The following is a 25,758-nucleotide window of genomic DNA, read 5'->3' as shown; positions in this document are numbered from 1 at the left end:
CAGATGTGGTTCCCATCCCCAAGATGTCTCATCATATATATGCAAATATTCCAAAATTCAAAATCTGAAATACTTCTGACCCCAAGCATTTCAGAAGGAATACTCTATGTGTATCACAAAGAAGGGCACTTTCCCTTGGGGTCGTTTTTTTAACTTCGCTTATGGCATGTGAGTTTGCCAAGTTTCTTAAGCATGTTTTGATGGGAGCAGTAACTTGTAATTGTGTGGCATGCATTAGACTATGACAGCTAAGGCCGTCTTGAGAGCTGAACTGTGGCAGTTATATATCTGTACCAGATCTTTAAAAAGGTAAAGGATCTGTGTGACCAAAGATCAAGGTGGGCCTCTGGAAAGTTAGGCATCAGTGCTATTGAGGATATTTTATCTCTGTTTTCTGGATTTCTTCTCTAACTGTGATGGAAATTTACTGAAGTATGTGTATATCTGTGTGTGTGTGTGTGTGTGTGTGTGTGTGTGTATAAGTGTATATCTATATATTCTTAGCACAGTTCTGTTTGGAAAAGATAACATTAACAAATACATCAGAACAAAAATGTAATCAGACTTCTTTTTGACGTTATTAAATTGTAAGACTGGAAAACATGCGTGTTCATTAAATGCATATTAAATATAAACTTTAAATCAAATACCGTATAAAATTGAATTGCTATGTTACCAGAACATTTCCTTTATATAATATATATATGTTGGAGATTTCTGTTTGTCAGGGATACACTAGATACTCATCACTTAAGGTTTTTCCTTATGATCTATGATTTTGTGACGCATGAAAGGGATGTTCTTAGATTCTGGGTTATAGGGGCAGCTCATTTTCATTTTGTAAATCCGTTTCACATTTGGAGGCACATCAGAACACACAGTAGTATCTTACTTTTGCACAAGACTCTCACTGCCTGGCAAACTGGTGTGTATTTGTACCAACATTTCTTTGATCTATTACGTGCAGTGGCTGCAACAGCAAACAGTGATGTCACTTAGCATTTATCTGGGGTATGGAGTTGCTTTCATATTAGATAGGTACAGGGCTTTTTCTCTCATTTCATTTAGGACATTGAGATTCCAGAAAGTCGGATAAAGGGAAGTTCGTTTATTAGTGTGTTTATCGAGTAAATATTTGAGTACCTACTCTTTTCCATATACCAGGCTAGACGGTGGTAGGAGAGGGGAGAACTCACAGGTAGGGTTGCTTTCCTCACCACATTTATAGATGAGAACAAGTGAATCTAATAGAAAATGGTAAATGCAGTAACTTAAACATTTGATGTTATAGGACTGACAGACCTAAGGGGTCAGAGAAGGCTGACTGAGGACAAGTAATATTAAAGTTTGGACCAGAAGGAAACTGGGAATTAGCAGGGTGAATTAGTATGTAGAAAGCAAGACTGCGGAATTTCGGCCTCTTGCCTGAGGGAAATGGAATCATTTACCTGAGGGAAATGGAATCATTTACGTTGATTAAATTGATCCAATAATTGATTAGAACACTTCAGGCTAACTATGGGGAGGAGAGATTGGATCAGTAGAAGGCATGTTATGTTATGTTATGTTATGTTATGTTATGTTATGTTATGTTATGTTATGTTATTTTTAAGACGGAGCCGTCGCCCAGGCTGGAGTGCAGTGGCGCTATCTCAGCTCCTGCCTCAGCCTCCTCAGTAGCTGGGATTACAGGTGCCTGCCACTATGCCCAGCTAATTTTTTGTATTTTTAGTAGAGACGGGGTTTCACCATGTTAGCCAGGCTAGTCTCGAATTCCTGACCTCATGATTTGCCCGCCTCAGCCTCCCAAAGTGCTGGGATTACAGGCATGGGCCACCACGTCCGGCCAATAGAAGGCTTTTGCAGGATTCAGGTTACAGTAGTAGACCATGTCCTAAACCAAGGCAGAGAGCAGTGGCAATAGGGGAGGAATGGAGGCTGAGCTAGAAGACAAAGTGAAGAAGCCTGAGTGAAGTGTGATATAAGGATTCAGAGATGGTGCCCTGGTTTCCATTTTGAGTAATGAGTTAGATGTTGGTACCACTCACTAAGTGAAGGAACACAGGAGGAGGAACAGTTCTGCAGGAAAATATAAGTTCACTTACCTGCCTTTGGAGCTGTAGCTGCCTGTGGAACATCTACCCCCAGGTGAGCAGGGAGAGGAATGAGCCTAGAGCTAAATAGAGAGATCTGGCTTCCAGATTAGAAAGATGTGACTCACCAGTGTCTTGTATGCAGATTGTCGTTAAGAGGTAGAGTGAATGAGGAGATTTGGGGTGAGGGAGAAGAGAGCCAGATATGGAATCCTGAGGAACACCACTAGTAGATATTTTTAGTATACTTTTAAGAAAGAGAACCCCAGGTATGAATTGTGATCATTCTTGTTTTCATAATCTAACAGGTATGTATTTATTAGCCAAATTTTTTAGAAACTGCATTAGAATTCGGTATATTCAGAAATGGAGATGAGAATGTAAACAAATTATTACATCATTCACCATTTCCCAGAACCACATAGTCCATTGACATTATACTGTTTCCCCGTATGCTGAAGGTCCTGGCGTAATCTGTGCATGCTCTAATGTCTTCTGTGAACCTCCTTCTCAGCTCAGCAGCAGATGCGGCCAGCAAGGCGGATCTCCATCAGCATCTCTCCGCTCCTCCTTAAGTCTAAAACTCTCTTTTCTCTTGGCTCTTCTTATTCCAGTGATGAGGAGGAGGAGTTGCATAGTAAGTAAGCAACTTTGGTGTCCAGTGACTGTTCTTGAAGGTCTGACCAGCTCAGAAAATGCTATAGGCTTGGTACTAAGAAATTGTTTGGAGGCTTTTAGCCCCTTGCATGCCATCCTTTATAAGTCATTTGTCTTTATGCTTGCCTTTGAGAATTGGTTTGGATAGAACATTTGTTGTCTTCTGTGTAGTACTAACACTGAGCCACTGGCCTCCTGATTCCAGGGCACAAGATATCTTTCCAGCACACAGATACCCTCAAAGGTGTGGGGGATGTGTTCCCATCCCATTGTGTACTCTTTGTAATAGTATTGTGTGCTAATTTCACAAAACTTTTTATTTCACAATGTAAATTTTATTTTCCTTGTTTTGTTGTTCTGTCTCATGGGACAGATATCTAGATGTTCATCTGTGGTATTAAAAGCTATTTTTACACTTTTTTTCTTCTCCTTTTCAGACCATTTCTTTAAAAATACCTTTCCTTTAAGATTAGACCCTATGGATTAGAGGGAGGGAGTTATATACGTATTTATCTCCTACTTTCTCTCTCCTTTTGAACTTTTGTTTTTTCAGTTCTTTGGATAAACTGTAGGCTTCAAATGAATACATTCTTACTTGATAATGCCTAGTATAAAAACTTTACAAGGTATCAATTTAAGTAAACTTGGAAAAGAAATAAATTCCCCCTTCATGAAAATTACTGTCTTCAATTGTGGAAGATTTCTAAAATATTCCAGGATTGCTTTTAGTGGAGAAACCACTTATAATAGAAAATTAAATAATGAATTGTTTTTATATAACTAGTATTATGAGTCTGAGACAATTACCATACCCGTATGATTAAGCACCCCAATTCCCTAGCACTTGCTGATTCTAAGTTTCAGCAATATTAAGTGTTGCTCAAGCTGGCATTTTCACACTATTCTTAAAGGGAAATGCATTATGCACAGTAAGACAGTTAATTTGCTTTTAAATGGAGGCCTTATTAAAGATTTGGTATATTTTTCACTAATAAAACATGTTTGAAAAATAGACACAGAATAAGATGATCCCAGTTGCAATAGGAGGAAAGTTGTGAAAATCCCCTGTGACTTTGGGTATTCAGAAATTGTCAAAGCTGTTTCATTTCAGAGTATTTGTAATAGGCCAGATGCGGTGGCTCACACCTCTAATCCCAGAACTTTGGGAGGCCGAGGCAGGCGGATTACTTGAGGTCAGGAGTTTGAGACCAGCCTGGCCAACATGGCGAAACCCTGTCTCTACTAAAAAACAAAAAATTGGCTGGACGTAGTGATGGGCACCTGTAGTCCCAGTTACTCGGGAGACTGAGGCAAGAGAATTGCTTGAACCTGGGAGGCGGAGGTTGCAGTGAGCAGAGATCATGCCACTACACTCTAGCCTGAGCAACAGAGTGAGACTCCATCTCAAAAAAAAAAAAAAAAAATCAAAGTATTTGTACTATACTGGGAAGTAGCCTAGTCAGCATGACAGATAAACCAAGGTCCCAGCCGGGCACAGTGGCTCACGCCCGTAATCCTAGCACTTTGGGAGGCTGAGGCAGGTGAATCACGAGGTTGGGAGTTCAAGACCAGTCTGGCCAACATAGTGAAATCCTGTCTCTATTAAAAATACAAAAAATTAGCCGGATGTGATTGCGGGTTCCTATAATCCCAGTTGTTCGGGAAGCTGAGGTAGGAGAATCGCTTGAACCCAGGAGGCAGAGGTTGCAGTGGCCGAGATGGTGCCATTGCACTGCAGCCCAGGCGACAGTGTGAGACTCCATCTCAAAAAAACAAACAACAGCAGCCAAGGTCCTGCTAATACAGAATTATAATCCTATAACAGCACTGGTCACTTAGTTAATCCAACACAATGGAACCTTAAAAATATGGAAGCTTGCAGAAACTTTTGAATCAAATATCTTCTCAAAATGTGTTCCTTAAATTCAAAAATACTAGTAAGAATTATGTGTAGGCAGGGAGAACCAAAAGAAGGGAGGGGTTGGTTCATGGCCAAATATTAGTAAATTTAGGCAACTCTGGGTTCAGAAGGTTTAAAATGCTAATGTTGTGTTACATTGTGGATTTTCAAGGCAGAGTTCAATATACTGTTTCAAATGTATTAACTAGGAAACCACCATATGTGCAGCACTGTATACATTTCATGAAACTGGTGTTCCATGGAACACACTCTGAAAAATATTCGACTGTCCATCTAGTAGTTCCACCCTGAAGTTCCTGGCTGTAGTATAAATCTGCAGGTTATTTCATGCCTTGAAAGATAATCTAGTTGAAATATATTATTTACCCGCAATAATACTTTGCAGGCTAACTTTAATGACAAGTTTCGTTTCATTTCTTTTGTCCATAATTTTGCCATGGAAGTAGCGTTGGTTGTTTTCTACTCTTAGATGCTCTGAAAACCTGATGACACTTTAGGAATTTCAGAGGCACTGGTGGATTAATTACTGTTTTCAGAACCACATCTAAAAGGTCATTATAACTTAACTAAAATTTTTAGAAGTGGAGAAGTTGAAAATATTGTAGGAGTCATAGATTCTCCTAGTACTCAATCACATATTTGTTCAGTTTTTAATTTATTCCATAGTATTCTACTGGAAGCTTATTATTGGCCTGGTTTTGTGTTGGTTGGTATTTTTTTGCATTATGAATTTTATTTTTATTTAGTTCATATTACTAGGGTGGTAACTTACTAGGTAATTGCTTAAATGTATAATAGAATCCAGGCAAGCTTAGAAAATTTAATGCTGCTTATATCACCGAAGTTTCCTTGGGCAGAAAAAGTTTTAAAACCCCTGATTTTTTTTTTAAATCCTCTCGATTTTTTTAAGTACACTGAGACATCATGAAATTAAAATGCTGATAGTTTATACCTAGATTATATGGAACCTGGAAATGAATCCCAGATATTCTTATTCTGCTAATCTTTCCCTCTCACCTGGCTGTTGTTACCATGTGTCGTAAGTGAAATAAATAGAAGAAGAACCCCAAATTGGGAAAAAGGGAAAAAAATACGGAAGGCAATCTCTTGAAGACTTAGAAGTTAAGGTTTCTTATGTATCATTCCTACTTGTTGGCAATTTAAATTTAGCCAGGTGCAGTGGCTCACACCTGTAATCCCAGCACTTTGGGAAGCTGATACAGGAGGATTGCTTGAGCCCAGGGGTTCAAGACCAGCCTGGGCAACATGGCAAGTCCCTGTTTCTAAAAAAACAATTTTTAATAATAATAAAAATAATAACTACAGTTTTGGATTTCTGTTCAGAATCCAAAACAGTTGGAGAGTTGAAGAGTTTCAAATGCTGGTAATCTGGGGGTTTTTTTGTTTGTTTTTGTTTTTGAGATAGAAAGTCGCTCTGTCACCCAGGCTGGAGTGCAGTGAAGCGATCTCGGCTCACTGCAGCCTCCGCCTCCTGGGTTCAAGCAGTTCTCCTGCCTCAGCCTCCCGAGTAGCTGAGACTACAGGCACGCACCACTACGCCTGGCTAATTTTTGTATTTTTAGTAGAGAAGGAATTTCACCATGTTGGTCAGGTTGGTCTTCAACTTCTGACCTCAAGTGATCCGCCTGCCTCAGTCTCCCAAAGTGTTGGGATTACAGGCATGAGCCACTGTGCCTGGCCCAAATGCTGGTTATCTGGTAGTAGAACGTCTTCAAGTCTCTGTCAGATTATCAGGTTAAAGTTTGGCTCACAGTAGTCTCAGAGATCCTTGAAACCAACCTCAAGGAAAAAGGAGGGTGTTTTGTCTAAATCGTTACAGTAGTGATATAGGGTAACCTTTATTTCCCTGGAATATACATGGAAATAGTTCTGTAACTGATCTCCTGAAAACTGAAAATCATTTATCACTGTAACTGAGGCCTTGCTCTCATCTAAGTCTTCAGTAACTCAACCTTTATTAACATGTGGTAGATCAAAATAATGATAATATTCCTTCTGTTTTTTCTTCATATTGCCCTATCTAACATAGTCTTAGAATTTTAATGATCTGCAGCAGTTTATGGCCCAGTAGTTGTGGAAGGAAGAAGTATGCATCTGCCTCATTCATTATTATCTCTATTAGCCTGGAAAGGACTTTGCCATCTGTTTTATCTCCCTCATTTCACAGATGAGGAAATGCAATCCAAAGGTCTCATCCCAAATTAGTGACAGGGCCAAGACTTGATAAGCCAGCTCTGATGCTCTTTCCTGGTTACTAATCTTTTTCTAGCAATTCTCATGAAAATATTAGAGATGAGCTAGATCTTTAGTATAGAAACATTTAAAAGCAGTATTAGCAGGGATAAAATATGACATTTAATTTCCTATTCTATATTCTTCCTATGATGTCATCTCAGAAGGATGGTTTGTGCAAACTTAAGATTGTTAAGAACTGGAATTAAACCTGCTTCGTGTATGTTTAAGCATTAGAAAAGTTATTTTGAGTCTTTTCAATTACTTGAGTCGCGGATTAAGCTTACTTGCTTTATGAGAAATTCACTGCCTACTTCTGGTTCTAATTTGAGGGTTTCAAGTTTAATTTTTCCTTCTTTCAAACCTTTAGAAGGAGGAGGTACCATGTGCTGACTTTCACATGCTGTTATTGCTTTAGCTGTGTCATTGTGAATTTATAAATATTCTACCTGTCATGTGTTAAATTTTTTGATTCTAACTTTTCCTCTGCCTTGTTTTCTAGATTCACGGCCCTTCCACAGTACCTTCCACAATACCAGTGCTGATCAGACTGAGAGGTACTATAAACTTGTTACTCCTTTTTCCAGAAATAAAATGAAGAAAATTTAAAATCTCTTAGGCCATTTAATTACATAAACTAAGTTAATTGAGCTTGTCGGATTCTTCTTTGAGTGATAAATTTGGAATAATGATTAAGGTGGTTTTGTCATGAAGGCTATATCTCTTAAAGTTAATGTCTTCAGTAGTTTTCTTTGATTAATTACACTATCCTCGTGATAAAAATGGTTTGTATTTATTGATGTGAGGGTACACTATTATTTGATTTTGTGAACTCATGCACACTTTGCTTATGGGGATTTTTCATTCCTAAATCTAACAGTTTAACAACATTTTGTTTCATATTAGTGTCTGTGTGTGTGTGCAATTTATAATACTCTTAGCTATTTTAAGCTTTAAAGCTGTTTTCTTCTGTATACATGTAAATGGTACACAGCTCTGTCGGAGTAAATGAATTGCTTCTTTTTTTTTTCTTTTTCCTTTTTTTTTGAGACAGAGTTTCGCCCTTGTTGCCCAGGCTGGAATGCAATGTCACGATCTCGGCTCACTGCAACCTCCGCCTCCTAGGTTTGAGCGATTCTCCTGCCTCAACCTCCTGAGTGGCTGAGATGACAGGCATGCGCCACCATGCCTGGCTGATTTTGTATTTTTAGTAGAGACAGGGTTTCTCCATGTTGGTCAGGCAGGTCTCAAACTCCTGACCTCAGGTGATCCATCTGCCTCGGCCTCCCAAAGTGCTGAGATTACAGGTATGAGCCACCACGCCCGGCCACGAATTGATTCTTTACTTGACAGCAAGCAAAAGATTTCTGTTCTGACTCATTATTTTAATTTCAGTTTTCATGCTTATGAGACGGAATATTCTACTTGAAGCATAATTCAGGTTCCTATAGCTGCCCTGCAGTTTTTTCTGAGTTGCCTTTTCACAGAGGCATCAGTTATGATTCTGATTCAGAACCCTTGCAATGAATGCTTTTCTTTGTACTGCTTTTACAGCTTATTTGTTCTTTCTCCTTTCTAGAGCAGTGGTTTTCATACCATTTCCCCATTATCTTAAAAACAGACTGCTTTGTTTTGTAAACAACACATATGTAAATAAACTTTGACTGTTGACCAGACCCCTTATGGTGCTGCTTCTGCCTGCCACCTGCCCTCTCACAGAGGCCCTAGAGGCAATCACTGCTGTTCTGTGGGAACCGTCTAAAATAACTATTTTAGAACACCTAAGCAAAGTGTAGTATAAATGGATGCCTTTTCTATGTAACGGATTGTTTATTCGAATGCCTAGCTTTTTTTTTTTTTTTTTTTTTTGGAGACAGAGTCTCACTGTGTCGCCCAGGGTGAAGGGCAGTGGCACAGTCTCGGCTCACTGCAACCTCCATCTCCTGTGTTCGCGCATGCCACCACACCCAGCTAATTTTTGTATTTTTTAGTAGGGACAGGGTTTCACCATGTTGGTGAGGCTGGTCTCGAACTCCTAACCTCGTGATTCGCCTGCCTCGGCCTCCCAAAGTGCTGGGATTACAGGCATAAGCACCACACCCGGCCCAAATGCCCAGCATTTAAGAAAATCAACCATTGCAAATTTCCTAAGTTAGAACACGTCCATCTTGGATGGACTTAGATTTTATGTAGACTTCTCAAACAGGTAGATCAGTATATCTGAATCTACATAAAACTCCTAAAATTGATCTTTCAACACTCTGCCTCAATTCTGCCTGCTACTCAGTACGTTCCCTCCTAAAATTGAAGCTAGCTGCATGGACCAGTCCACAGTCCTGATTGTCCAGTGTCCCAAAGGCTAGAAAAGAGTTGTGATCTGTACCATTAAGGAACTTGGATATGTAGTCAGTCATAAGACTCCTTGGTTGGCAACTCCTATTAGCAAGTACCCTGTCATTCTGCTACATATATGGGTTTCCTTTCAAGCGCCCATTTGTTGCAAAGGAGTTTGTAGATTGAGTGCTATTGTAGATGAATAGATTCCATACAAAATAATTATCTAATAATTGACAGGCTCTTTTTAACATAAGATCACTGAAAACCCATAATTAAAACATTAAAAATGGGCCAGGCGGTAGCTCACGCCTATAATCCCAGCACTTTGGGAGATTGAGGTGGAAGGATTGTGTGAAGCCAGGAGTTCGAAATCAGCCTGGGCAATATAGCAAGACCCCATCTCTACAAAAAAATTAGAAAAATTAGAAAAAAAAAAAAATACTGAAGGCATGTGCCTTCAGTCTCAGCTTACTCTAGAGGCTGAGGCAGGAAGATCATATGAGCTCAGGAGTTCGAGGCTGCAGTGAGCTATCATCACACCACTCAGAGCAAGACTCTGTCTCCAAAACAAACAAGTGAGCAAAAAAACATCAGTGATGGATCTAAGGAAACTTAGCCAAGTTTTGATAACAGAACCTGGGCGTTGTGGCATACTGTGTTCTATAAAAAGCAACCTTCATCTACCTTTTATTCTGCTTCACATTTATTTAACTTCTGTAGTCCTTTAAAAAAGTCAATCTTCTTGTTTTATTTAGTATAACAGAAGAGAACTATAATTTCCCGCCACAAAGCCTCTTCAAGAAAGATTCTGAATGGAAGAGTGCAACAAAAGTCAGTCGTACATTCAGCTACATCAAGAATAAAATGTCCAGCAGCAAGAAGAGCAAAGTAAGTATCACTGTGGGCATTGCTTGTGATCACCGTAGTCGGTCCTCAGTAGGATTCTGTCACAGCCTTTATACACGCCAAAACTGGTTAAATCATGGGGACATAAATGAAAATAAATTTAGGATTACTCCCTGAAATTGCCTAATATGTAAAGGAAAATAATAAGAAAACTAACAAGAAGTGGAACTACCAGTTACTGAATTTTCACTATATGCTAAGTGCTTTCCATATATTATTTAACCCTTTCAACAGCCCTATCAGGTAGGTATTATCTCTCTTTTCTAAAAGTGATGTACCTTACCAAGGATGCTCCTCTAATGTGAAGAAGTAGTTCAAACCAGATCTCTTTGGTTTCAAATCCCATCCTCTTAAACCACAGTGCTTAAATCTGTAATATCAGTTTAAATGCAAAAGAAGGATTTTATGCCAAGATCAAAGGATTGAAAATATTTACATTTGGGTTTAGAGGGAAGGATTATCCTACGGAAGATTACAAGAACTTTTAAGATTAATATGATTTCTTAGATCTATTTCTAATTAGGAGCATTTAGAACATATTCTCTTAGTGCTTAAGAGATTAAATAAATATTTAAACCAAGTGTGTGTGTGAGAGAGAGAGAGAGAGAGTGTGAGTGTGTGTGTGTGTGTGTGTAGAGGGCTCCACTCTATCACCTAGGCTGGAGCACAGTGGTGTTCATGGCTCACTGCAGTCTTGAACTGCCAGGCTCAAGCAATCTCCTGCCTTGCACCTTAGCCTCCCAAGTAGCCAGGACTACAGTCATGCGCCGTCATGCTGAGCTATGTTTAAATTTTTTTGTAGAGATGAAATCTTGCTATTTTGTCCAGGCCGGTCTAACTCCTTACCTCAGGCACTCCTCCTGCTGCAGCCTCCCAAAGCACTGGGTGTGATCCACCATGCCCAGCCTAAAGTAACATTTTTTATCTAGTTATTTTTTACATGCTCATTAGGGAAATCTTCAAAATCTAAAAGTAAAAGAATGAAAATCTCCTGTAATAACCCCACTTAGCGATAACTATGCTTAATGTTTTGGTTTATGTATTTCTTTTTTTTTTTTTTTTTTTTTTTTTGAGACGGAGTCTCGCTCTGTCGCCCAGGCTGGAGTGCAGTGGCGCCATCTCAGCTCACTGCAAGCTCCGCCTCCCGGGTTCACGCCATTCTCCTGCCTCAGCCTCCCGAGTAGCTGGGACTACAGGCGCCCGCCACTGCGCCCGGCTAATTTTTTCTATTTTTAGTAGAGACGGGGTTTCACCATGGTCTCGATCTCCTGACCTTGTGATCCGCCCGCCTCGGCCTCCCAAAGTGCTGGGATTACAGGCGTGAGCCACCGCGCCCGGCTGGTTTATGTATTTCTAATGTTTTTTAAAAATGTATTTTCAAAAGAAAGGGAGAAAAGAAGTTCACTTTCTTATACTGATTCCCAGTGCTAAACCAAAACTGATTCTAGTTCAAGTCTGTGGGGAAAATCTTTTCGCCTCTCTTACCCTATTTGTCTACCCACAACACCCTCTAACAAAATAAAGACATAAATGAATAAAAATTCGAAATCAGTTAAGGAACTCTTGCAAGCAATCACTGTGTATGTACGTGCGTGCGTGTGTGTGAGTGTGTAGTATATACATGCATATACGATATATACACACATGTACATATATGCATACTTAGAAGTAAGGGAATAAATAAACATTGAATTCAATAATACTGTCATAAAAGGGCATCGCCTCCTCCCCCACAAAACAAGGTGCACTAAGCTTCTCAAACCCTCAGTTCAGTGGGCTGATGAACATATAGCCAAAGTATTTTACCATGTTTTGTAAGATCTCTTGGTTTGGCAAATACATTCAGAGAAATTTTTCCACAAAACCTGCCACAAGAATTGTTTTCTCTTCATTTCTCCTGTCCAAGTACAGAATGGAGAGAAAGTAGGCAATCAGGGAGGGATACAAAGAGTCTAGCAAATTATTTCTAGCATAATCACACATTTAAGTATTAGCTTCGGACTCAGCCTTGTTTTATAATTCAAAAAAAAAATGAAGGTCAAAGAGGGTAGAATGCTTTACCAGTATTCTACACATTTACACATTGGCAGCCAGGCTTAAAATAGAGCCTTACCTATTTTACTTACCACTGCTGGCTTGGATAATAGTTGGTATCAACAAAAGAAAATCCCCTTGGATAGATCAATATAAATTAGCCAAATATTATTAAATGACTTGTATAGTCTTAGCATTCCTCTAAGTGTTAACAGGCACCTAAGAGAACTAAAGCTCATAGTCATGACCTTGAAAAACTTTATGGTATAGTTTGGATACATTCAAAAATTTTTTGTTGTTTTTTATTTTGCTTTTGAACTGCCGAATCTTGTCTTCAAACAAGCTTTTCATGGAAGACCAATAAATAAGTGGACATTCCCCCTTTCTAGCCATCTCCCCAATGTCATGGAGTTTTAGAACAGAGCATGGATGAGGTAAAACACACACACAATGGGAAAAAAAACAATGTAAGATGGAATTTAGAAACTGGACCCTGACCTTTAAAAAAGTCTCATCTTGGCCTCCTTGTTTTACAGACTGAGGCACAGAGACATATGCTTCAAGTCACACAACCTCCTGTGATCTGACTTCATCATTTTGTGTTTAAACAAAATGTTACTATACAGTATAATTTTTTTCTTTTAACTTTTTAAATCTGAAAGGACTGGAGTTTGCTAGGAGGGGATGAGCAGAAAGGACAGGAGAAAACATACTTTGTGTTAGACTGAAATCTGTGATCACTGGTAGAAACTGTTTAGTGTCAGTTGATCTCTTGCCTTTGATCATCTCCTTTGTCAAAATGACAGCACTCTTTTGCAATTGAGATTGGTTCCTCTTTCCGACTTGGCTTCAAGATTTGATCTCTTGGGGCCAGGCTGTGTTTAGCAGTGGAAACTCAAAAAATTACAAATTCGTAACCCTAGATTATAGTCCATTTCCCATTACCAAGTGTTTAGAGTGTCCTAGTGGCAACTGTAAGTCACCTTTTATAGTGAGTTGTTATTAGCTCACTTTTAAATAAAATTGGAACAGCTTGGCTTTTATCAATGTAGCAAAAGATGATTTTTAAAAAGTGTGGGGCGTGGCACAGTGATACACACTTGTAATCTCAGTACTTTGAGGCTGAGATGAGGAGATCACTTGAGACCAAGAGTTCAAGGTCAGTCTGGGCAGTATAGTGAGATCTCATCTCTACAAAAAACTGTAAAATTAGCTGGGCGTAGTGGTGCACACCTGTAGTCCTAGCTACTCAGGCGGCTGAGGCAAGAGGATCAGAGCCCAGGAGTTCAAGGCTGCAGTAAGCTGTGTGCACTCCAGCCTGGACAATGGAGTGAGATCCTGTCTCTTAAAAAAAAAAATGAGAAAGGAAAGAAATAGAGGAAAAGCAGTATGTTTTGTGTTAAATACCCTCACTATGCTATGTATCTGCATAGCATTCTACCATGCAGAAGTAATTTATTTTCTAAATGGTAACATAAAAATTAATGAATATTAAATTTTCTTAGCATAGTGATGCTAACTCTAATCTTGTTCTTAACTATTGAATAATGTTACTTCTCCATAATGTTAACAAATTGAAAGTGCTACTATGGATATTGACACTGATTTTTCTGTGAAAATCACAAATTTTCAGTTTTCCAAAATTATTTTTTAAATAGATGCTATGAGAGACCATCTGATCCAATTGTTTTATTAACCAACCATTCAATAAAGCTAGACCTACATCTTTTAAAGGAAAAATTAAAAGCATCTACTGAATATGATATTAAAATGCCACCTGTAACTCAGAAAAGTGTCTAAGGATTATTTGAAAATGTCTGCTTTCCTTTTGCATGATATATATGTATCTTTATGAAAATAGTTTATAGTGATTAACCTAGATATATTCCATTCAGTTGTATAATTGTGATGATACACAGTTCTTAAACAAGTCCAAAAAAGCCAAAAGCCAGTAGGCAGTAAACTGTTCACATTCCTAGGAGGGTAACAGTTTGTCTGGAGTACTGGGTTTTGTATATAAACTTAAAAAATTGAGTCCTTGATCCTATGTCCTTTTGAGAATTATCACCGACTGGCATAAGTGATTAGATTAAATATATTGTATGTTTTTGTTGAAGGGGGGGGCTAAACAGGAAGTAGAACAGGAAGACCAGCAGTTTCTGCTTTTGTCTTAATATCTTTGAGAGATAGTGCTATTTCCTGCTAAGTAATTTTGCATGTTGCAGAGTATTTAAACACTCATATGCATGATGCTTGAGTTCACAAAGGGAGTGGAATGACCCTCTTTAAACCATCCTATCACACTGGTTTTCTTTTTTCTAAACCGCAGTTACTTTTGCACCAACCTAATACTAAGCTTTCTTCTTTGTAGACAAACAAGAGGTGGTTAGAAATGTTTCAGACAAATCTATTTGATTTGAAGTAGGTATTTTTGAGTGCATGGGTTAAATTCCTGCACAGCTGCAAGTATACTACATGACTTTGTAACAGGAAATTCAGTTAAAGCTCCTAGGTCCTGTGGTCTGTATAAAAAAGAGCTGTACCCATTAGCCTTTCAGAAGTGCCTCCTAGAGTAGTGTTTACAAAGACTTAATGTTAAACGTAATTCTCATTCCTTCTTTGATTAAAGATCTGTAACATGACAGTTGTTTGGTCATATCATGTTTTCACAGTTGTCCAGAGTGTTCTTTTTATTGTAATTACATGTATAAAGGGATATTTTTGGAAAAGTGAAGAATCACCTTTGATAGTGTCCTAGTGCAGTTGTTACCTGCATCTATCCCTGTTAAATACTGTTAGTCTGTTTCCCCAGCTAAAGCATTTTGCCAGTTGTTAAACATGGAAAAGTCAAACTTCAGAAAATAACTAGTCACCACTTTACCACAGGCAACTTCACTAAAAAGTTTTCTTAGGAAACCCACTGCATTTTATAAAATGAGGAGTCTATTTTAAAATAGATAACATGTGTTCCTTAACTTCCCGTGTAAAAACTTGGCCCAAACCTTGCCAGAGTTCTTATATTGCAGTTTAAGCACTGTCCACACACACTGTTTTTGGGGGCAATGGGGTTTTGTTTCATTTCCTGTATCCTTTGTAACAAGGGTTGTTGGCTTTACCAGCAGCATTCAAAGAGTTAAGACTGTCTTAAGGAAACAAGCAGTCTCAGCCCTCCCTCCTTCCCTTTCTCAACCAGTCTCTGGCTTCCTCTTATGGTTTCACTAATGGCAGCTCAAAGCTGCTGAGCTCTACCTTGACGGCATGCACCCCCGCTTCTGTGAGAGCACGTTTCCTGGCATGGGGGTCGAATCATGTCGATAAAATGGGGTCGGTTTCATGAAGTACCCCACATAACAGTGAGATTCATAGGACCAAAGCATGGGGAGGTAAGAGCCTGACTTCTTTAAAGCACTAAATTCTAGTAAACACAGAAAGAGCCAGTGGAGTTGGTTGTTTTGTTTTGTTTCTATCCTGGGAAGAACTAGTTTGGATTGTTGCAAAGGGAAGCTATTTCTTATTTATTCAGGTTTGGGGAACATTGCAAGGCTTGAGAGGATAAACTGGTTGCCATAAAAAGATTTTTTAAACGATTGAAGTATACTTTAACTTTCCTGAGCAAAAAAATCGTGCTTTTCCATTTAACATTTTATGCATGGAAAAACCTTTAGCAAAATTTAGTTAAAAGAAAGAAATTATTTGAAAACCCCCAAATTTAGTTGTTATTATTAAAGTTTTATGTACTTGTGCGGTTACCAATTTTCACTCAGAACAGCTTCCTGTTTTGTAAAGTGGAGTTTTTCTCCCTTCCTCTCTCATTATTTTTTATAATTCAAAAGTGTAGTAATTTGGCTCTTAGATGTTCATTATATGTATTTGATTAGCAAAAGACTTCACATGAATCATAGATGTAGCAATTATTTACCATTTCATTACAGTGGATGGGTTCTGAACAGAAAGTCAGAAGACCTGTGTTCCCATTTTGACTGTGCTGATCATCTGTTGTGTGACCTTTTGCAAGTCAACCAACCTCTCCAGTCCCTGGCAGCATAGTGCAGTGTATGAGAGCTGAGCTTTACAGTCAGCCCGATCTGAATCTTAATTTCAGCTTGAGCAGTTACTGGCGTGTGGCCTCAAATACGTTATTAAACATCTCTAAGCTTCAGTCTCTTCAGATGTAAAATGGAGATAATACCTAGTACTTAATTCATTGGGTTGCTGTGAGAAAATACATGTGAATTGCCTATTACGGTGCTTAGCACTTAGTAACTGCTCAGATTTTTAGCGGTTATTTATTATCTTTATCCTCTACATAGTAAAATTGGAAGCATAACGCTCACCCTGCCCACTTCAGAGTCATTGAGTCACACGAAATGATGTATGTAGAAGACATTGATTCAAAATGTAAGGCATTTAGTAATTGTCGTGATCACTGACTTGGGACACCCATTTTCCTGGAATTTTTTTTTTAAGGACGTAACAATAGTATTGGCAATAGATAAAACCTCCTACCTTGTGAATGGTAGTTCTTTGTAGTCCAATTGGTTTGAAAGGAAATTATCTCATCGATACTAATTAGCCAGCCAAGTACTCTGCCAAACAGTGCTTAAAGGACCTTTTACGGAGAGCATGGTTATGTCCCCATGGTCCTGGCCTCCTAAGGTTGGTGTTCACCTGAAATGTCCCTGACTGCTTTAGATATTTAATTAAGGACCCAGCATTCATCAGTCGTTCTGCAGGTTTTCAAGGTTTGAATTCCTTTCCATTCCTCTTCATGACTCTGTAAGCTTTGATAACAACCTCTCTTCGATTGAGGCTTGATGTCATATGAGTCCTCTGCTTTCGGTCTGTCTCTAGAACATTTCTGACATTCCTACATTATTCTTGAGGTGACATGGCCAAGGTATTCTGGCACTTAGAGCTCCTGACTCCCAGCCCGTGCCCCCACTGGTCACCCAGTCTGATCTCTTCTTTGCTGGTGTCCCCTGAGCTTTGTACCTGGCCTGGTTATGGCCTACTCAGTAAGTAGAAGCACCTGGGCAGTGACTGGGCACACAGGAAGCACAAGGTGAGTATCAGTTTCTGTTGCCACTCTGACAAGTGAGGGAAGACCACAGGAAAGAAAGGAACTTCACAAAAGAGGTCAGAGAGCACGGCTTAGGAAGGTTATCTTTCCGACCTAGGGACACTGCCTGCTTTTCCTGCCTTCCTGCACCCCTAGGTACTTAGGGTAGAGGAGTGAGCTACTAAGCCTTGGGACTTCCTTTCCCTAGTACTCTGTTTTCTTAAAGGAAGTGACCCTGTTGGTAACTAGCTTGAGGAACGACAAAGGTGGCTTTTGAGAAAAATTATTAACAAGGCTCCTTCCTGTCATCTGTGCATTCTCCTATCCTCCCTGCCCTGCACCGTTATCCTTTAGCCACTCCCCAGTTTCTTCTATCTTCCCTTCTCACATCAAAACTTCCGTTCCATTACCACAAGCAATACCTTTCTCTGTTGGCTTAGGAGAATAATGAGCTAATGAAACTCATTTCCAGTAAATTATGCGTAATTAATAATATTGCTAAGTGTTACTGTGTATTCAGTTTGTGCCAGGCACTGTGCAAAATGCTTTAGAAATGTATTATCTCACCTAATTCTCATGTTTTAAAAAACGTATGACATGGGTACTTTTGTGATTATTCCCGTTTGACAAATGAGAAAACTGAGGCTCAGAGAAATAATCTACCCAGGGTCACACCATTACCAAGTAGTAGTAGTAGTAGTAGTGGTGGTGGTGTTGGTGTTGGTGGTCATGGCAGTAGTAGTAGTAGTACCTGAATCTGAACCATGGTCTGGTACCATTATCCGTATTCTTAACCATTGTGTGGTTTTCCAGTCTCCCCCTCTTATCAGTCTCCTCTTGCCAGTTTGAAAATTAGGCCAAAGTTAATATTTATAAACCTTAAAATTCTAATTAGGAGAAACTGAAAATGTATATGTGGGGCATATTTATGTTTCTAACTAGAGTAAAGGAGGAAACTTCATAGGTACTCCCTCACTTAGGGATATGCGATTGATGTGAGAAAGTTAGAGAGGAGCCTCGGCAATTTTTCATGCCGCCCAGGCATCTTTCTCTCCCTCAGGCCAATCCCAGAATTGCTACCACCCTTTCTTCTGCCTTCTGCCTAAAGCTGGCCTCTCTTCCTGTGTGGACTGTGCTGTAGCTTGCTGAGGCAGGACTGTGCTGAGGCGTCAGAAGCCCTCCTTGCAGTGCTGGTCCTTGGGCATTGTGTCTATCGGTAGAAGTAACCAATGGATAAGCCACTTCCAGAACTGTTCGGCCTGCCCAGTTTTCATGTGAATTTTCTAATGTAACTTGCATGCCAACACCTTAATTAAACACACACACACACACACACACACACACACTCTTTGTCCAGAACTTTCTCACTCTTGTCCAAAATAGTCACCAGCCACTGTTGACCACATGCCGTCTGGGTGCCCAGGTAAGGAGAAGGCCCTCCAGTGTTTCATTAACTGTGGATTCTTTTCTTTTCTTCGGCAGGAAAAGGAAAAAGAAAAAGATAAGATTAAGGAGAAGGAGAAAGATTCTAAAGACAAGGAGAAAGATAAGAAGACTGTCAACGGGCACACTTTCAGTTCCATTCCTGTTGTGGGTCCTATCAGCTGTAGCCAGTGTATGAAGCCCTTCACCAACAAAGATGCCTATACTTGCACAAGTAAGAGACGTGCTTCTTCCTCTCATAAGATGGAACTCTCTTGGCTCAGGAAAGCTCATTTCTAGTTTCCTGTCCACCCCACTCCTTATCTGTTCCTCATTTATGTGGAGAAGTAACCCTTTTTGTATCTTTCTTTAGACATGATAAAGAAATTCTAGATATATAATATACAGCCTATGTTTTTTTTTTTCAGACAACCCCAATTTCAAATACAAAGTCAAGTTAAGATGGTTCAACTTACAGTTTTTTAACTTTACAATGGTTCAAAAGTAATCCACATTCAGTATAAACTGTCTACCCGTATATTCATTTTGTTTTTCACATTTAGTGCAGTAGTCAGTAAATTACATGAGCTAGTCAACACTTTATCATAAAACTGGCTTTGTGCTAGATAATTTTGGCCAACTGTAGTCTAATATAAGTGTTTTGAACGTGTTTAAGATAGGCCAGGCTAAGCTATGATGTCCAGAAAGTTAGGTGTATTTAAATGCATTTTTGACTTACAGTATTTTCAACTTACCATGGGTTTATGTGGATATAGCCTCATTGAAAGGATAAGGAGCATCTGCACTCTGTTCTATGATCTCTAAACCACTCCACGTTTTAAAAGTCAGTGTCAGCATCAAAATTACCCATAGCCCCAAACCCTAAAGCTACTCGGTGGTCTTTTGTTAGATCATATGTGCTGATTTTTATTCTATTACTTTGGTGTATGCTTCAACCATTACCAACATTAAGCCATAGTGACTGCCAAGGGAGAGCACCTCCATGCACAGAGACATTCTATGCTGATCTGCTGAAAGCCAAGTCTGCTAACTGAGCATTGTTCCTGGTTTTGATAAGATACTCTCAGGCAGGAGTTGCTTAACTTTTTCTGTACAAAATGAGATAAAAAGTATCTTAGGTGTCGTGAGCCACAGGGTCTCTGTCACAATTCTTGAACTCTGCAATTGCAGTGCAAAAGCAGCCGTAGACAATACATAAACCAATGAGTGTGATTCCAATAAAATTTAACTTACAGATACTGAAATTTGAATTTCATAAAATTTTTGTTATGTAATAATTTGATTTTTTTTTTTTTTTTTTTTTTTTTTTTCTTTTTTGAGACGGAGTCTCGCTCTGTCGCCCAGGCTGGAGTGCAGTGTTGCAATCTCAGCTCACTGCAAGCTCTGCTTCCCGGGTTCACGCCATTTTCCTGCCTCAGCCTCCCAAGTAGCTGGGACTACAGGCGCCCACCACCACACCAAGCTAATTTTTTTGTATTTTTAGTAGAGGCAGGGTTTCACCATGTTAGCCAGGATGGTCTCGATCTCCTGACCTCGTGATCTGCTCATCTCTGCCTCCCAAAGTGCTGGGATTACAGGTGTGAGCCACCACACCCGGCCAGTTTTTTTATTTTTAAAAACTATTTACAATGTAAAAATTGTTCTTAGCTCATGAGCTATACAAAAATAGGCTTCAAGCCACATTTAGCCCACAGACCATAATTTGCACATTTTTGCTCTAAGGCAATGCATCTCAAATTTTGTCAGTGTACAGATCAAAAGTAGTATTTGTAGAGCATACCAGGGTAAATCAAGGAGGCTGCTTGTGGTCAGAGGTGAGTTCCAGCCAGCCCAGGCCCAGCCCAGTCACCCAGAAGACTGAGGCAATTAACCTGATATTATACCTATAACCAATTCAGACAAAATGGTAACGAATTCAGATGTCAAGAAGCAACTCTCAGACCATGATGTCCTGAAATCTTGTTTTCAGTCATTTATGTTGGATATCCCAAGTAATTTCTTACTAAAAATAGTTAACTTACTCGTTAAGTTACCCAGGCTAGTCTTGACCTCCTGACATCAAGTGATCTTCCTGGCTTAGCCAGCCTCCTGAGTAGCTGGTATTTAGGCATGCACCACTGTGCCTGGTAGAAATTTGAAATGTTTAAAAGTGTATTTGGGCCAGGCGTGGTGGCTCACGACTGTAATCGTAGCACTTTGGGAGGCCAAGGCGAGCGGATCACCTGAGGTCAGGAATTCGAAACCAGCCTGGCCAACGTGGCAAAACCCCGTCTCTATTAAAAATACAAAATTAGCTGGGCGTGGTGACACGTGCCTGTAACCTCAACTACTCGGGAGGCTGAGGCAGGAGAATCTCTTGAACCTGGGAGGGGCGGTTGCAATGAGCTGAGATCGTGCCATTGCACTGCAGCCTGGGCAACAGAGTGGGACTCCATCTCAAAAAGCAAAAAGAAAAAAAAAACACGTGTATTTGGACAGATTGGAACATACTTCTATGATGATTTCCACTCACTCTCTTGCATGGAAGAGGAGTGGAGTTCCAGCTGGCACACAGCCCACAGCCTGTCTAATCTGTGCTACAGCTCCTGTGACTTTTTGAAATGATTGACTTTATGACACACATTCATGTAAAATGATTTTTATGGATGTTATAGCCCCAGAGTAGTCAGCAACACTATTTGTTTTACTGTCCTGTTTTTTCAAAAGTAACAAAGAGCCATGAGAGCTCTCACCCAAATCCTTATGCATCTCTGTGGGCAGAGATCACACACATCACATCCTTTGTTTGTGACTTACCAGACCATTGAGAGCCACTACCACATAGTAGTAATTTCATGTAACCTCCAGGAAACAAGAGACTATCATTGCTCAATATTCCTCCAGTGATTATTTTGGAACCCAGGTTCTAATAGGACTCTTTTCAGGGACACCAGTTGAAGGTCTGTAGTTTAGTTTTTTCGCCACTGGACACAGCCTCTTAGTACTGGAATAACCTGGTTGCCTAGAGCAGTAGTCACCAAGCACTTTCTAGCATGTTCACCTATTATTAAAACATTTTTAGCATACTTACATAGGATACATACGTAACATAAAAAAATACATACAAGAGCGAGACTCCGTCTCAAAAAAAAAAAAAAAAACGATAATTACTAAAAGGATGAAACAAATGGACTCTATAATGGAAAAAAAAGATGTAACAACTAATGGGTAGATTTAAAAACAGCTGAATAAAACTTCAAGCATGCAAATAGTCACTGAAAGGTATTCATGGATTTTTTTCAAATATTTCAGCATGTTGTCCTGATTTATAATTGTTTATAAAGGAAGAAAATGGCTTCTACTCTGTTGTCTGCATTAGTAAGGGGAGAGCTTCAGTCTAGAAAATCTTAATGACTTCACACTGGATTTATTTTTTACATTTAATTATCAATAATTATACCCTTAAGTCCTTGAACTTATATGAAGTCAATCAGCAAAGTTCATTTGGCTGAATTCTGCAAGCTACTGTGTTTGATATGTGATTCATTCAAAAGCAGTTTGTCAACAAATATTTATTGAATATCAATATAAGCCAGGCACCCACAGTGGCTTAAAAAAAAAGGAATTCTAAAGTATGATCCTTGGTACTTATTTATTGTAACATTGTTTATATTCTGGAAAAATTGAAAGCAATTTAAATATCCATCAATAAAATATAATATATTTTGTGTAGTATATAGATGGATAGGCTGATACTAAATAGAGAATATAGGGGCCAGGCGTGGTGCCTCACGCCTGTAATCCCAGCGCTTTGGGAAGCGCTGAGGTCAGGATCACTTGAGGTCAGGAGTTGGAAACTGGCTGGCCAACGTGGTGAAACCCCATCTCTACTAAAAATACAAAAATTAGCTGGGCATGGTGGTGGTGCCTGTAGTCCCAGCTACTCGGGAGGCTGAGGCAGGAGAATTGCTTGAACTTGGGAGGCAGAGGTTACAGTGAGCCAAGATCTAGCCACTACACTCCAGCTGGGAGACAGAGCAAGACTCCATCTCATAAAATAAATAAATAAAAAGAGAGAACATAGGACAGATCAGAGGTTGCCAAACTTTTTCTGCGAAGGAACCAGCGGTATGTTAGGCTTTGCAGCCCATCAGGTCTTTGTCATGACTACTGGACCCTGTCCTTTTAGCACAAAAGCAACCATAGACAATGGATGTGACTGTGTTCCAATAAAAAATTTATTTACAGGCCTGGCACGGTGGCTCATACCTGTAATCCCAGCACTTTGGGTGGCCTAGGTGGTTAGATCACTTGAGGTCGGGAGTTTGAGACCAGCCTGGCCAACATGGTGAAAACCCATCTCTACTAAAAATACAAAAATTAGCCAGGCATGGTGGTGCATGCCAGTAATCCCAGCTACTTGGTAGGCTGAGTTGGGAGAATCACTCGAACCCAGGAGGCAGAGATTGCAGTGAGCCAAGATTGAGCCGCTGCACTCCAGCCTGGGCAACAGAGCGAGACTTTGTCTCAAAAAAAAATTTTACAAAAATAGGCACTGGGCCTAATTCAGCCCAAGGACCATAGTATGCCAAGCCCTGGGAGATATCTACAGGTACAGACAGAGCTCTCCAAGACATTTTGATGAGTTGAAAAGTCAGTAAATACAACAGTATATACAGCATGATCCCAGTTTATGGAAAACAAACAGTAGTTTATATAAATTTACAAAAATAGGCCGGGTGTGGTGGCTCACACCTATAATCCCTGCACTTTGGGAGGCCAAGGCAGGTGGAACACCTGAGGGTCAGGAGTTTGAGACCAGGCTGGGAAACATGTGAAACCCCATGTCTATTAAAAAACAAAAAATTAGCCGGGCATTGTGGTGCACGTCTGTAATCCCAGCTACTTAGGAGGCTAAGGCAGGAGAATCGCTTGAACCCGGGAGGCAGAGGTTGCAGTGAGCTGAGATCGCACCACTGCACTCCAGCCTAGGCAACAAAAGTGAGACTCTATTAAAAAAAAAAAAAAATGTACAAAAATATCTCAAAGGCTATACACCAAACTGTTAACAATCTGAAAAAAAAGAGAAATAAGGAGAAAAGGAGTTGAAGAGGACTCTTTGTTTTATTCTTTTATATTGTTTGAATTTTTAAAGAATGTACTTACATATTATTTGTATGTCTAAAAATGTAGATATTGGACCACTGATAGTTTCAAAGGATTTTCTAGTTATTTATCAACTGATCTCTGATGAAAGCACAAAATAGGTTGGTGTTTGATTCGAGAATTTAATGGACAAAGCAGAATTACTACCAGAAGAGAGTAAGCTTATAAGCCTTAAGGAGAGTTTTTCTACCACTGGTATTGAGAGCACCTGCTTGAATCAGAAATAGGATAGTTGATCTACCAACTCTCAGTTCTGGATTGTGATGTGAAACATTATCAGGAGATGTAAGGTTGAAAGTTATAGACAATCTTTTTGAAGACCCGAAGAATCTTGTGCTATAGAGGGCAATAGATTTAAGAATTGTTGGTTTATGGTTATAATGAGTGGCTGTACCTTTCGATGACTAGCTCCAGATAATTTTGCAATTTTAAGTTCAGGTTAAAATAAGTTGTCTAATATATGCCAGTGTATATTTAGCCTTGTATTGCCATTGACTTCTGTATATACATTATTTCTAGGTTACAAATAGTTGAAATTTGCCCTCTTTGGTTGTATTAAGTCTTTGTCTACATTAGACTATCACTCAGAATTAAACCCGTAACTGGCATATAATAAATTTATCAGATAGCAAAAAATATTCAGTTAATGTAGGAGAATGCACAGGCATCCTAAGCCCATTTTTGCTTTCTTGATACGTCTTCTTGTTAAACATAATAGAAATTATCTTTTACCGGACTCGCTGGTAGATGAAGCACACAAAACTAGGACACTACAAATTATTGGACTCCTTATGGTATCATTGTCATGCTAGAACCACCTCTGGAGGGCAAGATCTGGGTTACCTCTTAGAGACTTCCATTGCCCAGTGATGCCAGAGCTACCCATGAAGAATCACTTGTGTAGGGTTTGGTATTGATTGGGGAAAACTGTATGAAAGGTTTGAGACTCTGAGATTCTCAGCCACACTTCTGTATAGTGATTAAATAGTTTAATGTATAGGGCAGTAGCTTTCAGGGTGTCAGGTGTTTGGAAGTTCCACAGATTTCTGAATTTATATATATTTAAAACTACATAAAAACATACATTCTTAAAGGTATAATTCCCAGATTTTAACATCAACATATTAGCTTTAGCTATCAGCCTACCTACTCATTTGTATTTTTCCTTCCATCTCTAATTAATTGAAGATTATACTGTGATTGCAAGGCAAGCCATTAAAAAAAAACTGCTAATTTTGGTTATTTATCTACATGAAGAACGTTAAGATGTTCTCTATATCATGTACTCGAAATTAAATATAGAAATAAATTAGAGGTTATGGTAGATAAGTGAATTGCAAATGTAATGTACCTCTGATTTCACATTTTTTAGTTCATCACAGCAACTTCATTGTTCTCATTAACTTTAAAAGTAAACATTAAAATTGCAACTCAGAAAATAAATCTGTACTCTTTTACACATTTGAACACAGTATATTAATATTTTATTTCATGTAAGACTTTTTAAAGAGTTTTTCTAGTGTTTTGGAAAACCAGTGAAATAGTGGATTGGCTACTGGTTCTGTGCTGATAAACACTTATAAGTGGAATGGGACTTTTTTGGTTGAACCTGTAAATTTTAATATGAAGTCACCCAAGGAATTTGCTTTTTCTGGAAGCACATGATTTCATGAAGTCCAGTGTGTTATCACTAGACTAAAGTCTTGTCTGTTTGGGAAGTCTGTCGATGGGGACAGGGGTCATAATAACCTTTGCTAGTTGTTCTTTGATTTTTGGTAATAGCTTGATCTAATCGAGTATCAGAGATTATCTTAGTTCTGCCTGCTCAGCAAAAACCAGGAAAAAGATGTAACATATTCGAGGGATGTTTTTTGTTTTTTGTTTGTTTGAGATGGTGTCTGTCTCTGTCA

The 25,758-nt window shown here is 39.1% G+C and overlaps 1 protein-coding gene across 15 annotated transcripts in view; it reads left to right on the top strand.

Annotated features, from left to right (window-relative positions):
* Positions 1–25,758, top strand: part of AKAP13 (A-kinase anchoring protein 13) — a 353,478-nt gene that overhangs the window by 281,021 nt on the left and 46,699 nt on the right. For all 15 annotated transcript variants that reach the window (XM_073013063.1, XM_073013062.1, XM_073013060.1 and 12 more), the window contains 3 exons: positions 7,427–7,481; positions 10,017–10,149; positions 18,743–18,917. In XM_073013063.1, the coding sequence (XP_072869164.1) occupies positions 7,427–7,481; positions 10,017–10,149; positions 18,743–18,917 (363 nt within the window). The remainder of the gene's footprint in view (positions 1–7,426; positions 7,482–10,016; positions 10,150–18,742; positions 18,918–25,758) is intronic.

The sequence above is a fragment of the Chlorocebus sabaeus genome, chromosome 29 (genome assembly GCF_047675955.1).
Source record: "Chlorocebus sabaeus isolate Y175 chromosome 29, mChlSab1.0.hap1, whole genome shotgun sequence".
In the NCBI taxonomy this organism is placed as follows: Eukaryota; Metazoa; Chordata; class Mammalia; order Primates; family Cercopithecidae; genus Chlorocebus; species Chlorocebus sabaeus.
The sequence above is the reverse complement of the archived record's forward strand: the minus strand, read 5'-3'. Positions and strand labels throughout refer to the sequence as shown.